Source organism: Magallana gigas, chromosome 10 (genome assembly GCF_963853765.1).
Source record: "Magallana gigas chromosome 10, xbMagGiga1.1, whole genome shotgun sequence".
In the NCBI taxonomy this organism is placed as follows: domain Eukaryota; kingdom Metazoa; phylum Mollusca; class Bivalvia; order Ostreida; family Ostreidae; genus Magallana; species Magallana gigas.
Genome location: NC_088862.1, coordinates 15,672,429 through 15,685,154, shown reverse-complemented (window position 1 = coordinate 15,685,154; position 12,726 = coordinate 15,672,429). Strand labels below are relative to the sequence as shown.

General features: G+C 35.9%; 1 protein-coding gene across 1 annotated transcript in view; it reads right to left on the bottom strand.

Annotated features, from left to right (window-relative positions):
• LOC105326801 (mucin-19) overlaps positions 1-12,726 on the bottom strand; it is a 61,033-nt gene that overhangs the window by 29,261 nt on the left and 19,046 nt on the right. Inside the window, exons 40-63 of the mRNA XM_066072630.1 lie at positions 12,620-12,631; positions 12,124-12,204; positions 8,784-8,831; positions 8,493-8,534; positions 8,057-8,316; positions 7,697-7,844; positions 7,332-7,382; positions 7,156-7,197; positions 6,690-6,949; positions 6,210-6,357; positions 6,049-6,093; positions 5,675-5,776; positions 4,601-4,848; positions 4,199-4,334; positions 3,536-4,054; positions 3,170-3,423; positions 2,924-3,065; positions 2,365-2,694; positions 1,999-2,252; positions 1,753-1,894; positions 1,200-1,529; positions 834-1,087; positions 588-729; positions 29-358 (exon numbers count right to left, since the gene is read on the bottom strand). Coding sequence (XP_065928702.1) covers positions 29-358; positions 588-729; positions 834-1,087; positions 1,200-1,529; positions 1,753-1,894; positions 1,999-2,252; positions 2,365-2,694; positions 2,924-3,065; positions 3,170-3,423; positions 3,536-4,054; positions 4,199-4,334; positions 4,601-4,848; positions 5,675-5,776; positions 6,049-6,093; positions 6,210-6,357; positions 6,690-6,949; positions 7,156-7,197; positions 7,332-7,382; positions 7,697-7,844; positions 8,057-8,316; positions 8,493-8,534; positions 8,784-8,831; positions 12,124-12,204; positions 12,620-12,631 — 4,320 coding nt within the window. The remainder of the gene's footprint in view (positions 1-28; positions 359-587; positions 730-833; positions 1,088-1,199; positions 1,530-1,752; positions 1,895-1,998; positions 2,253-2,364; positions 2,695-2,923; positions 3,066-3,169; positions 3,424-3,535; positions 4,055-4,198; positions 4,335-4,600; positions 4,849-5,674; positions 5,777-6,048; positions 6,094-6,209; positions 6,358-6,689; positions 6,950-7,155; positions 7,198-7,331; positions 7,383-7,696; positions 7,845-8,056; positions 8,317-8,492; positions 8,535-8,783; positions 8,832-12,123; positions 12,205-12,619; positions 12,632-12,726) is intronic.

The following is a 12,726-nucleotide window of genomic DNA, read 5'->3' as shown; positions in this document are numbered from 1 at the left end:
GCAAAGCCTAATGAAGCACTGGACCTACTTGTAATTGTTGTAGTGGTTAAAGCACTTGGTGTGGGTGTTACGGACGGTGTAGGTCCACTAGGCGTTGGTGTTACAGATGGGGTAGGTCCACTTGGTGTTGGTCCACTGGGTGTCGGTGTAACAGATGGAGTAGGTCCACTTGGAGTAGGGGTAACAGATGGAGTAGGTCCACTTGGTGTAGGTGTTCCAGATGGAGTAGGTCCACTTGGTGTTGGCGTCACTGATGGTGTCGGTCCACTTGGTGTTGGCGTTCCTGGCGTTACAGACGGTATTGGTGAAGAAACACTAGGGGTACTGGCTATTGTCGTTGTTGGAAGTGTTGTTGTAACTAAAACATTTATTTGGTATATAAAACTCTTTATACGTTTAATAGTGTTCTTTGTCTGAACCAATCAATAACTTGCAATTTCAAATCTCAAGATAAGAACAAGAAAACACGAAAGGAATAAGCTTTCTTTCGCCGTCTGTTCCTCATATATTTTCATTCAATGTTCATTTCTGAAAACAAAGGTCAAGTGTACATCTCAAAACTAGTCTGATTGTCGACTTTCATTTACCTTCTGTACATGCTTTGACTTCAACTCCAGAAACAGTTGAGGGTGCGGTTGGGTCTTTCTTGGTTATTGTAATGATGATTTTGCTTCCGGTTTCTCCTTTAAAGTTCACTTCTACAGTGCCATCGGGTGAAATAACTGGTGTCTGTATAAAAAAGAGCACCTGGTTTGTATCTTCTCTGCTATTTTCAATATTATTCAATTCCTCTATGACTATCCTCAAACATATTCAAGAAACGAAATGAATACCTTTGTTGTCTTGTCTCCGTTAGGTTGCTCTAAGGTTACTTCCACCTTCTCCGCATTCAAAACGGTCGCTCTCACAGTGGTGACCTGTGGTGGTTGGTCACTGTTCAGAGTGAATTCAACAGTCGGGGAAGGATTACTGGTGACCGTACTGGCGCCAACAGGAGTGAAAATATTGGGGATATTTCCGACAGGGATATCGTCACTGCTTGGCGACAACACATTTGGACCAGCTGTCAGCATCTCGTCAACACAAGCTGTAACAAACACATTCAAATGTATATCATGCTTCGCTTCACGATGAAAAGACGTATCTAATAACCCTTCAATGTTAGGATCAAGCAAAGCCTAGTGAAGCACTGGACCTACTTGTAACTGTTGTAGTGGTTAAACCACTTGGTGTGGGTGTTACGGACGGTGTAGGTCCACTAGGCGTTGGTGTTACAGATGGGGTAGGTCCACTTGGTGTTGGTCCACTGGGTGTCGGTGTAACAGATGGAGTAGGTCCACTTGGAGTAGGGGTAACCGATGGAGTAGGTCCACTTGGTGTAGGTGTTCCAGATGGAGTAGGTCCACTTGGTGTTGGCGTCACTGATGGTGTCGGTCCACTTGGTGTTGGCGTTCCTGGCGTTACAGACGGTATTGGTGAAGAAACACTAGGTGTACTGGCTATTGTCGTTGTTGGAAGTGTTGTTGTAACTAAAACATTTATTTGGTATATAAAACTCTTTATACGCTTGTTCTTTGTCTGAACCAAACAATAACTTGCAATTTCAAATCTCAAGATAAGAACAAGAAAACACGAAAGGAATAAGCTTTCTTTCGCCGTCTGTTCCTCATATATTTTCATTCAATGTTCATTTCTGAAAACAAAGGTCAAGTGTACATCTCAAAACTAGTCTGATTGTCGACTTTCATTTACCTTCTGTACATGCTTTGACTTCAACTCCAGAAACAGTTGAGGGTGCGGTTGGGTCTTTCTTGGTTATTGTAATGATGATTTTGCTTCCGGTTTCTCCTTTAAAGTTCACTTCTACAGTGCCATCGGGTGAAATAACTGGTGTCTGTATAAAAAAGAGCACCTGGTTTGTATCTTCTCTGCTATTTTCAATATTATTCAATTCCTCTATGACTATCCTCAAACATATTCAAGAAACGAAATGAATACCTTTGTTGTCTTGTCTCCGTTAGGTTGCTCTAAGGTTACTTCCACCTTCTCCGCATTCAAAACGGTCGCTCTCACAGTGGTGACCTGTGGTGGTTGGTCACTGTTCAGAGTGAATTCAACAGTCGGGGAAGGATTACTGGTGACCGTACTGGCGCCAACAGGAGTGAAAATATTGGGGATATTTCCGACAGGGATATCGTCACTGCTTGGCGACAACACATTTGGACCAGCTGTCAGCATCTCGTCAACACAAGCTGTAACAAACACATTCAAATGTATATCATGCTTCGCTTCACGATGAAAAGACGTATCTAATAACCCTTCAGTGTTAGAATCAAGCAAAGCCTAATGAAGCACTGGACCTACTTGTAATTGTTGTAGTGGTTAAACCACTTGGTGTGGGTGTTACGGACGGTGTAGGTCCACTAGGCGTTGGTGTTACAGATGGGGTAGGTCCACTTGGTGTTGGTCCACTGGGTGTCGGTGTAACAGATGGAGTAGGTCCACTTGGAGTAGGGGTAACAGATGGAGTAGGTCCACTTGGTGTAGGTGTTCCAGATGGAGTAGGTCCACTTGGTGTTGGCGTCACTGATGGTGTCGATCCACTTGGTGTTGGCGTTCCTGGCGTTACAGACGGTATTGGTGAAGAAACACTAGGGGTACTGGCTATTGTCGTTGTTGGAAGTGTTGTTGTAACTAAAACATTTATTTGGTATATAAAACTCTTTATACGTTTAATAGTGTTCTTTGTCTGAACCAATCAATAACTTGCAATTTCAAATCTCAAGATAAGAACAAGAAAACACGAAAGGAATAAGCTTTCTTTCGCCGTCTGTTCCTCATATATTTTCATTCAATGTTCATTTCTGAAAACAAAGGTCAAGTGTACATCTCAAAACTAGTCTGATTGTCGACTTTCATTTACCTTCTGTACATGCTTTGACTTCAACTCCAGAAAGAGTTGAGGGTGCGGTTGGGTCCTTCTTGGTTATTGTAATGATGATTTTGCTTCCGGTTTCTCCTTTAAAGTTCACTTCTACAGTGCCATCGGGTGAAATAACTGGTGTCTGTATAAAAAAGAGCACCTGGTTTGTATCTTCTCTTCTATTTTCAATATTATTCAATTCCTCTATGACTATCCTCAAACATATTCAAGAAACGAAATGAATACCTTTGTTGTCTTGTCTCCGTTAGGTTGCTCTAAGGTTACTTCCACCTTCTCCGCATTCAAAACGGTCGCTCTCACAGTGGTGACCTGTGGTGGTTGGTCACTGTTCAGAGTGAATTCAACAGTCGGGGAAGGATTACTGGTGACCGTACTGGCGCCAACAGGAGTGAAAATATTGGGGATATTTCCGACAGGGATATCGTCACTGCTTGGCGACAACACATTTGGACCAGCTGTCAGCATCTCGTCAACACAAGCTGTAACAAACACATTCAAATATATATCATGCTTCGCTTCACGATGAAAAGACGTATCTAATAACCCTTCAATGTTAGGATCAAGCAAAGCCTAGTGAAGCACTGGACCTACTTGTAACTGTTGTAGTGGTTAGACCACTTGGTGTGGGTGTTACGGACGGTGTAGGTCCACTAGGCGTTGGTGTTACAGATGGGGTAGGTCCACTTGGTGTTGGTCCACTGGGTGTCGGTGTAACAGATGGAGTAGGTCCACTTGGTGTTGGTGTCACTGATGGTGTTGATGTAACAGATGGAGTAGGTCCACTAGGCGTTGGTGTTACAGATGGAGTAGGTCCACTTGGTGTTGGTCCACTAGGTGTCGGTGTAACAGATGGAGAAGGTCCACTTGGCGTTGGTGTTACTGATGGTGTAGGACCGCTAGGTGTTGCTGTTACAGATGGGGTAGGTCCACTTGGTGTTGGTCCACTTGGTGTAGGTGTAACAGATGGAGTAGGCCCGCTTGGTGTGGGCGTCACTGATGGTGTCGGTGTAACAGATGGAGTAGGTCCACTAGGCGTTGGTGTTACGGAAGGAGTAGGTCCACTTGGTGTTACAGATGGTGTAGGCGTACTAACAGAGGTTGTAGTTCCTGCTGTTGTTGTAAGAGGCGTTACAAAAGTTTAAAAAATGCAGCTTTAATACAATTGTAGAAACATTTATTCAAATGAAAGCTTGGTTTATTATATATGAGTTATTCGATATCAAAATCTATCTATCATTTAAAATTTGACATTACCTTCTACACATGCTTTAATTTGAACGGAGGATATTTTTGATGGTGAGGAACTAATGTCCTTGTACAATGTCATTTTGATTGATTTTCCCTCTATTCCTTTGAAATTGACCATTAAATCTCCTTGATATGTTAATTCCTGTAATAAGATTGCAGATTTTATTATTATATTTTTTTAACTAAAAAAGCATTTTCCTATATATTCCAATTTTGCACATATCTTAGCAATACAAAAATTTACTGTTGCTATATCATGTCAATTGTTTTAGAACAGTTGTACATGTTAAGAAAAATTATCTCTGAGTGATCAAGCAACTTCATAATTTTTTTAAAATTTTACAGTAATGATATCTTTTTTTTTAAATCTTCATTAAATAAAATAATTTTAAACATAAAAAGTCTTGCCTTTTTCTCTGCTGTTGCTCCATTTTCTAGCAAGACTTCAATTACAGTTTTATAGACATTATCTACTGTCACTTTAACATCAGTTATCTTTGCAAGGTTATTGAAAGTCAAAATGGCCGACGCGACGGATGTCTGTGCTGTTTCAGTTGTCCCAGATGACGTAAACATGTCGCTTGGATTAGGATACGTGGAACTGCTTACTGACAAGATGTTAGGATTGGCCTCAGTAACCATGATGGTCTGGCAAACTTGAAAACCGAGAGAAATGAAAATGTAGCCAAGTTAAATGTATCAACATTTTTCTGCAATAGTCTAAAACAATTATATCTCTGTTTATATGAAATTTTCAGAGATTAACCAGTAGCGGTCTCCCCTCAAATATCCCTGATATCACTTCATCCATTTTAATCTTGAAATATATAGATTGGTCCGTCTTAACAGTAAAACAACTTACCGTATAAATCCCATATACTAATTTTGTCGAATGCGTTTCTTTAACGATTCTTTTTAAATTAAGAAATGTGTAAAAAGACGTAACGAATTCAGAAGTTTAGACCAAAAAAATGGTTTGTCTTTTCAGCCATTCACTGTTCGGGAGAATAAGTATATTACTAATATAAAATGTACATAAGGAGAAGAATATTTTAAAAAATATATATCTTTGCAGGATATGTACAAAAATTTGTAAAAAAAAAAAATAGATTTAATTGGAACGTATATACGAAAGACCTATATATCAAATAAAAGCAGTGTTTTCATTTAATGCATCGATTTTTGTTTAGAATATGTACATAAATTTTAATGAAAACGTTTCTTTTTTAAAGAAATACGTTTAGTCTTCACAATTTGGAGAGATACTGTACATGTATATATATTACTTTGGCCATTCTACACTAGCAAACGGTTTAACTGCCTCTTGAATTCACCAACATACAGTTGTTTAATATATATTCTTCTTTTAGATTAACACAAACATTTCAATAATTGATTTGAATTTGCAAAGTCTTAAACTTGCCCGTTAACAATGAGGCAAAAAGGCGAAATAATCTGGGGCTTTCACTGTATATACTATACCTGTGGTGACAGTAGGAGTTGTCTCCGTAATCGGTGGTGTGGTGACAGAGGGCGTGACTTCCGGTGTTGTTTGTGATGTCACGGAAGGAGTTGGAGTTGTCACTATCAAAATGTGTAGTTATTAGATTTACTATCAAATTATAGGTAAATTTAATTTTTCCTTGAATTAGAATTTCTAGTTTGATAATTATTATCAAATCTGTAAATTTTTGTGTTTTATCTCATGATCAGTTACTGAGTAACATATGTTTAGAATTTAATAAAGTATGACTTTCACAGACAACATATAGGGTCTAGATAGGAAAAAGAGTATTGTCACTGCCAGGTATTGTTAATTCGAGTGATTTTTATTTCTGCATCAGTCTTATTTTTACCTGGAACTGACGGTGATGGAGTAACTGGTGTAGTAGTTGAAGGAACTACAATAAAAAAATCATAAAAGCTTTAAAAAAACATGAACATTCACGTCAAAGTCAGAATTTGTCTTGATTTTTTAAAGAACTGTTAAAACGCCTTTTAATGTTAAGTTACATACCCTCAGTGCAAGCTTTAACTTCGGTGTTTTTAACGGAGGTCTGAACATCAGAGCTAGTTTTCGTGACCACAATTTTGACTTTTTTGCCAGGAACACCGCTGAACGTAGCAGTAACTGGTGTTTCGCCCACCGTTGTGACAGGCTTAGTCTATCAAATACACGAAAACTAAGATTTTGAAAAAGAACAATTGCAACAGGCGCACTTTTGTGGAGACTATATAAAAGTTGTAAAGAGTATATGAATTAAAAAGGGTTATTTGGCGTGTCAAAGCGATATTCAAGCTATTAATTATTTAACCTCTTTGATTTGATCATAATAATAAGATTTTGAAGTAAAGATAATGAGAAAAGTTATCAAAATGTTTTCTCTTTCGAGTTTTCTACATAGTACATGCAAAGTATTAATGTCCGATCCTGTATTAAAAAAAATTAAAAAAATTTTTTTTTGATAATGCGAGTTCCGATTTTTGAGAAGCATACCTGGGTCTGAATTGGGGTATCGTCTTCGTCTAATAGCGTAAACTCCACGGACGTTGCCTTGGTAACGGTTGTGGTGACCGTTGTGACCCTTGGTGGTGACGCTGTGTTAAATGTGACCACAATCTCCGCTGTGGTTGTCAGGGTGTTGGAGACCACTCCAACAGACGTGAATAAGTTTGGCAAGTCAGTCGTGGGGAACGACGGACTATCAACGGACATCACGGAAAGATCAGTCGGGGTCAACATCTCCTCAGTACAGACTAGGGGGAAGTAAGAAAATACCCCAATTATTTCATTTTCTTAATGATACTTCGAAACAAAATAAGACTTTTCCTATTCATTCGCGTTTCAAAAAAAGAGGAAGCATAGTTGTATTAATGCTCGATGTTATGAATGACTAATTACTTTTTAGACAAAGCAGATTTGAGGGAAGTATGTTTTATAAAGTTTAACTTGTTGTATTTACCTGTTGTCAAAGGAGTTGTTTCCTCTGATGGGACAGGGGAGGCTAAAATAATTTTAATAATCGATGACAAAAGTATTTCAGATAATAAAACTTCGTTTTGTTAAAAAAGAAAGTATTTCAGAAAAAATAAAACTTCGTTTTGTTAAAAAAACCCAGAATATAACAAAATGCATTACTTGTTGGAACTATAACTGTAGTTGTCACTGATGGTGTAGTTGTCTGTGTGACTAAAATGAGAAATATTTAAAAATCAAAAACCAAAAAATACTAATCTTTAACAGGAAAAAGACCGATCAGAGCAAATCGTGATTATAAATTTGATTGACGTTGGAACTATTCATTGATTAATGGTGCTGTTTAGTTTGTGCGTCATGAATTAATTTTTTTTTAAAATTGCGAAAATGGGAGAGAATAATGGCGAAAAAAAAGAGAGATGATCGATCAGAGGAGGGGGAAATTATTCTCTAATTCGGTCTTAATATATATAAATGTAGATACGTGCCGATTTATTTCATTTTATTAAACAGACTTAGGTACGTACTCTCGGTACAGGCCTTGACTTCTGTGTTTTTCACGGAGGTCTGGACATCCGGGCTTGTTTTGGTGACCACGATCTTTACTTTTTTGCCAGGAACTCCACCGAACGTGGCAGTAACTGGTGTCTCGGTGACTTTTGTGACAGGCTTAGTCTATCAATTCAATGGCACATGAAAATATTATTGTATAACAAATTTTCATGTTATTTAATATAATAAAAAAAATTGAATAAGTTACTGTATGCTAAACATGCATATTTTACATTTTCTGATAAATGAGCACAATTTTTCAATTTTATTCTATTTTATTTATCAACAAAAATTTTTTTTAACGACCTGTTTTGAAAATAAAACAGGGATTTTACCTGAGTCTGAATTGGGTTATTGTCTTCGTCTAAAAGCGTAAACACCACGGACGTTGCCTTGGTGACGGTGGTGGTGACCGTGGTGACCCTTGGAGGTGACGCTGTGTTAAATGTGACCACAATCTCCGCAGTGGTTGTCGGGGTGTTTGAGACCACTCCAACAGATGTGAATAAGTTTGGCAAGTCGGTCGAGGGGAACGACGGACTATCAACGGACATCACGGAAAGGTCAGTCGGGGTCAACATCTCCTCAGTACAGACTGTGGGAAATATGAAATTTTGTGTTATACCCTTTTCTTTTGTTATTTATTCAAATCTTAAAGGCGCAAAGATATTGTAAAACGAAAAAAACGTGTCTACAACTTTAGTTTCGATCCGGAAAGATCCGTTTGCTTGAAAGAGATTTAGAAATTGACCCTAATTAGATCCTATTTACCTGTTGAGATTGGAGTTGTTTCCCCTGATGGGGTAGGAGTACCTTAAAGAATAATGTAATATAAGTCTTGATTCATTTCATATTAGTTTTCAGCATCATATCATGACCACAAGAAAGAAAAATTATACCTTTCAAATGACAATGACATATTGTTCCAACCAAAATACACTATATGTTCAGGTATCAAAGAAATATTGATATATTTTTTTTTCAAAAATGCATTATAGATGCATTATAAAATATATATATAATATATAAATAATATACATGCATATCAAATGTTTTTATTACTTAATGGAGTTGTCGTTGATGGGGTGGGTGGTGCTGGGGTCGTCAACGCTAAAATGAAAAGCAAATATAATTATATTACAAAAAGTTCTGATAGTGACCAATATTTTTTTTCATTTGAAAAACGATGTTACATTGTAGATTATAAATAATTCGACAATTTGGAGACAAGAAAACATGATATTCTGGTGATTAAACAAATCATAAATAACATGGGGAAGAAAACAAGATCTAACACTACTGGCTCTAAAAAGTACTGAAAGTGCCATTTTTTACTGATAATTTCTGATATTTACTGATATTGTACTGTTAGTGCTGAGAATTGCTGATATTTACTGATAATTTTACTGCTGTTACTGATAATTGCTGTTGGTTCTGATATTTACTGATATTTACTGATGCTTTTGCTGTGAGCTCTGATAATTACTGATATTTACTGAGATTTACTGTTGGTACTGAGAATTGCTAATAATTACTGAGAATATTTTAAGGCCCAAAACATTGTCTTTTAATTATTAAATAACACATATTTCAGATTTGACACAATTTATTTAATTATATAATCTTAAGTTTTATTTATTTGATATTTAGCTTCTTTTGAACTTCGGAAACTCACAGATCACATTTTAGACAATATTAGAAAGCCGGTCAAAAATTGGTACTTAAACTTAAGGCAGACTCCACAAAAATTTTAATTTCTAAATGCGGTGGACATTTTGTTTTCAACAATGAAAAACCCCATAATTCTTAACATGATTATTTTTCTTTTCAAAATAGAGAGATACCCGGTCAGGACTTTATAATGTCTTTGAGGTTTTACTTCACAGAAAGATTAGCGAGGCAGTATCTGTGTATAGTATACATACTTTCAGCAGATCAAGAGGTTTGAATGTCGCAATTCAACCTTGTAAATTGTCAGTCTGGCACCTTGTGTATGACTTACGTAATATCCGTATACAGGAATCCATGATCTTGAGAATATTTATTCAAAGAGAAAAGTATTATTTTTATTGACAACAATATAAATAACGTATTAGAATGATTTTCATATTCATCATCTTATTTGTTCCGCATTCAATTGATTCAAAAAAGTTGGATAAATAATCTCTCTCTCTCTTTCTCTCTCTCTCTCTCTCCTACCATTTGCTGAAATCAAAATAGGTAACAATCGGCGAAGAATAATTTTTATTGTCCGACCTTTCACTCTTTCTCTTTTAATACATATGTAATATATCTTCTGTTGCACGGCTAAGTAATGTTGTCATGTTCTAGTTCTATTATTGTAAATCTGCCCACCCTGCTCTCTCTCTCTCTCTCTCTCTCTCTCTCTCTCTCTCTTGCTCGCATATATTATCTAGTCCTAAAATTTGAGTTTCCGAGTCAAAATGGCATAACGGCATAAGCACGATAAAGTTCTATTTCAGCATGACAACCGCCATTTCAAACACAGATTTCGAGTGTAAACTTTTCTAAGACTACAAAGAACACCAGCTTAATATTAATATAATGAAAAAGTGTTACGGCTTATCATGCTTTAATTCTCTCTCTCTCTCTCTCTCTCTCTCTCTCTCTCTCTCTCAGATAATCTATTATAACGTATTTTGAGGCGTCAATGCAGAAAGGCATAAGCATGATTATGTCCCATTACAGTATCATATCCACCGATTGCAACAGCGATTTGATTGAAAACCTCTCTCTCTCTCTCTCTCATTAATACTTTATTCATGCACTTGGATGCGGTTATATGACCAGCGGCTATATAATTTTGAAAATAAGACACACAATTTAACTGATTTTCCTTAATCTATGAACGCTTAGATATTTAATCTCCTCGCCTAAAAGCAAGCAGAAAAAAATATTTTGTATGTCTGGGATTTAGAAAAACCTCAGAACTAACAGAAAGCTCTCAGACTATACACACGACAGGGTGACCACGGCAAGGTGTGAAAATTGACCACCTGTGTATATGTCTGGCAGTCGCTGAAAAGATTCTTTTGTATGTCTGGGATCAAGAAAACCCTCAGAACTAACAGACAGCGCTCAGAATATATACACGACAGAGTGACCGTGGCAAGGTGTGAAAATTGACCACCTGTGTATATGTCTTGCAGCCTCAGAATAAACAAATATAAATGGCCGGGAAATACAATGTGAAACGAAAGTGTTTGATTTTATTTTGAAAACAAAATTAGTGATTATGACCGGGATAAAAACATCTTAAGTTTATAATTATAAATATTTAACACTGTTCAATTAAAGAGTTGATCGCTCAAAATTTAGAATCATTAAATAGATGTTTATCAATTACATAAAGTGGATAAAATCTTTATAATTTTTTTTTTTACTATGGATTGTTCTATATATACAATGTAACACTGTAGTATCGAGTGGATTGGCGCACGGGGATGGGATATATAGCAATTCTGCGATTTCTACATTCATTTATTTATGTGCTGAATTGTGTTAATCAGCTAAATCAAACTTAGAACAAAAACAAACAGAAAAAACATGCATTGAAATAAATAAGCAGGTTATAAGAAGAATAATCAAATCTTATTTTTGTGGTTGTAAAAAAGAAGCTACTGTTGATAAAACTTTAGTTAGATCTTACGTATTTCTTTTTAAAAAATGCCCGGTATTTGTTTACCGTTAATTTTAAATAAATATAATTTGCATGTTCGATAATTAAAATTAAACTCTTAAAAATCCCCTGCCTGTAATTCTCAGTAATTATTAGCAATTCTCAGTACCAACAGTAAATCTCAGTAAATATCAGTAATTATCAGAGCTCACAGCAAAAGCATCAGTAAATATCAGTAAATATCAGAACCAACAGCAATTATCAGTAACAGCAGTAAAATTATCAGTAAATATCAGCAATTCTCAGCACTAACAGTACAATATCAGTAAATATCAGAAATTATCAGTAAAAAATGGCACTTTCAGTACTTTTTAGAGCCAGTAGTGTAAGCTTGCATTATCTTTACCTTTATTAGTTTATGTATATTAATATAAGTAATAAATGCTGATTACATTGTAATTGTCCATAAAAAAATCAATTGATAAATAAATAAAATTTATTGTCGATATTCTAAAAAAATCTCTATTTTTGACAAAACATTGAACTCGAAATTGCCAATAAAAAATTAAATGTTCTTTATTAAATGTTGAATTGAATAATCTTCAAACAAGAAATAAGCCGCCCAGAATTCAGTCCCACAGGGGCAACTTGACCCTGCCTTTTATTTAAAAAGATAACAGGTTTAAAACACTTAAGTTTAAAGACAATTTATTTGAGGCTCCATGCGTGTCAGTATTCGGGTACTTGAAGAACAGGAAGTACCTGAAGGTGTTGTAGAACCCGGAACCTGGCCCTGTATAGGAGCTGTTCCCGAAGAAGGACTAGGCGGAGTTGTCGATGAAGCTTTATATTAACACACAGTAAATATTATTTAGGATTTCATTATCAACATATTATCAAACTTTTTATTGTTTACTTGCTATTTGCTGATCTGCTCAGGGTACATTGATTCACAAATTGTGTAAATGTGGCCAAATTCATTTAAATATTCATTGCTTTTATTTCTTTAGAAAAAAAATTGACATCCATTTGATGTATGATACATGTGTATACTGTATATCTGTCAAGAAAGTTATCAAACGTCTTTTATGTTGTCCTCTGATTATTTATTTTTTTGATTTACATGTTTATCATTTCTAGAAATTACAAAGACAGAATTCTATTTGTAGAGGTGAGAAAAGTCGATGAATTTGCCGGAGAAAAAAGTCGCAGAGACTACATGTAGACTATACTAGCATATTCAAGGTTCCAAACTTACGTGGCAATGTCACTAAGAAAAAAGAAAATAAATGAATTAAGTATTGTACCCATTCTTTTTATAATGGTAACACACTGTTTTGATTATTTTTCAATATTTAGTGTAAT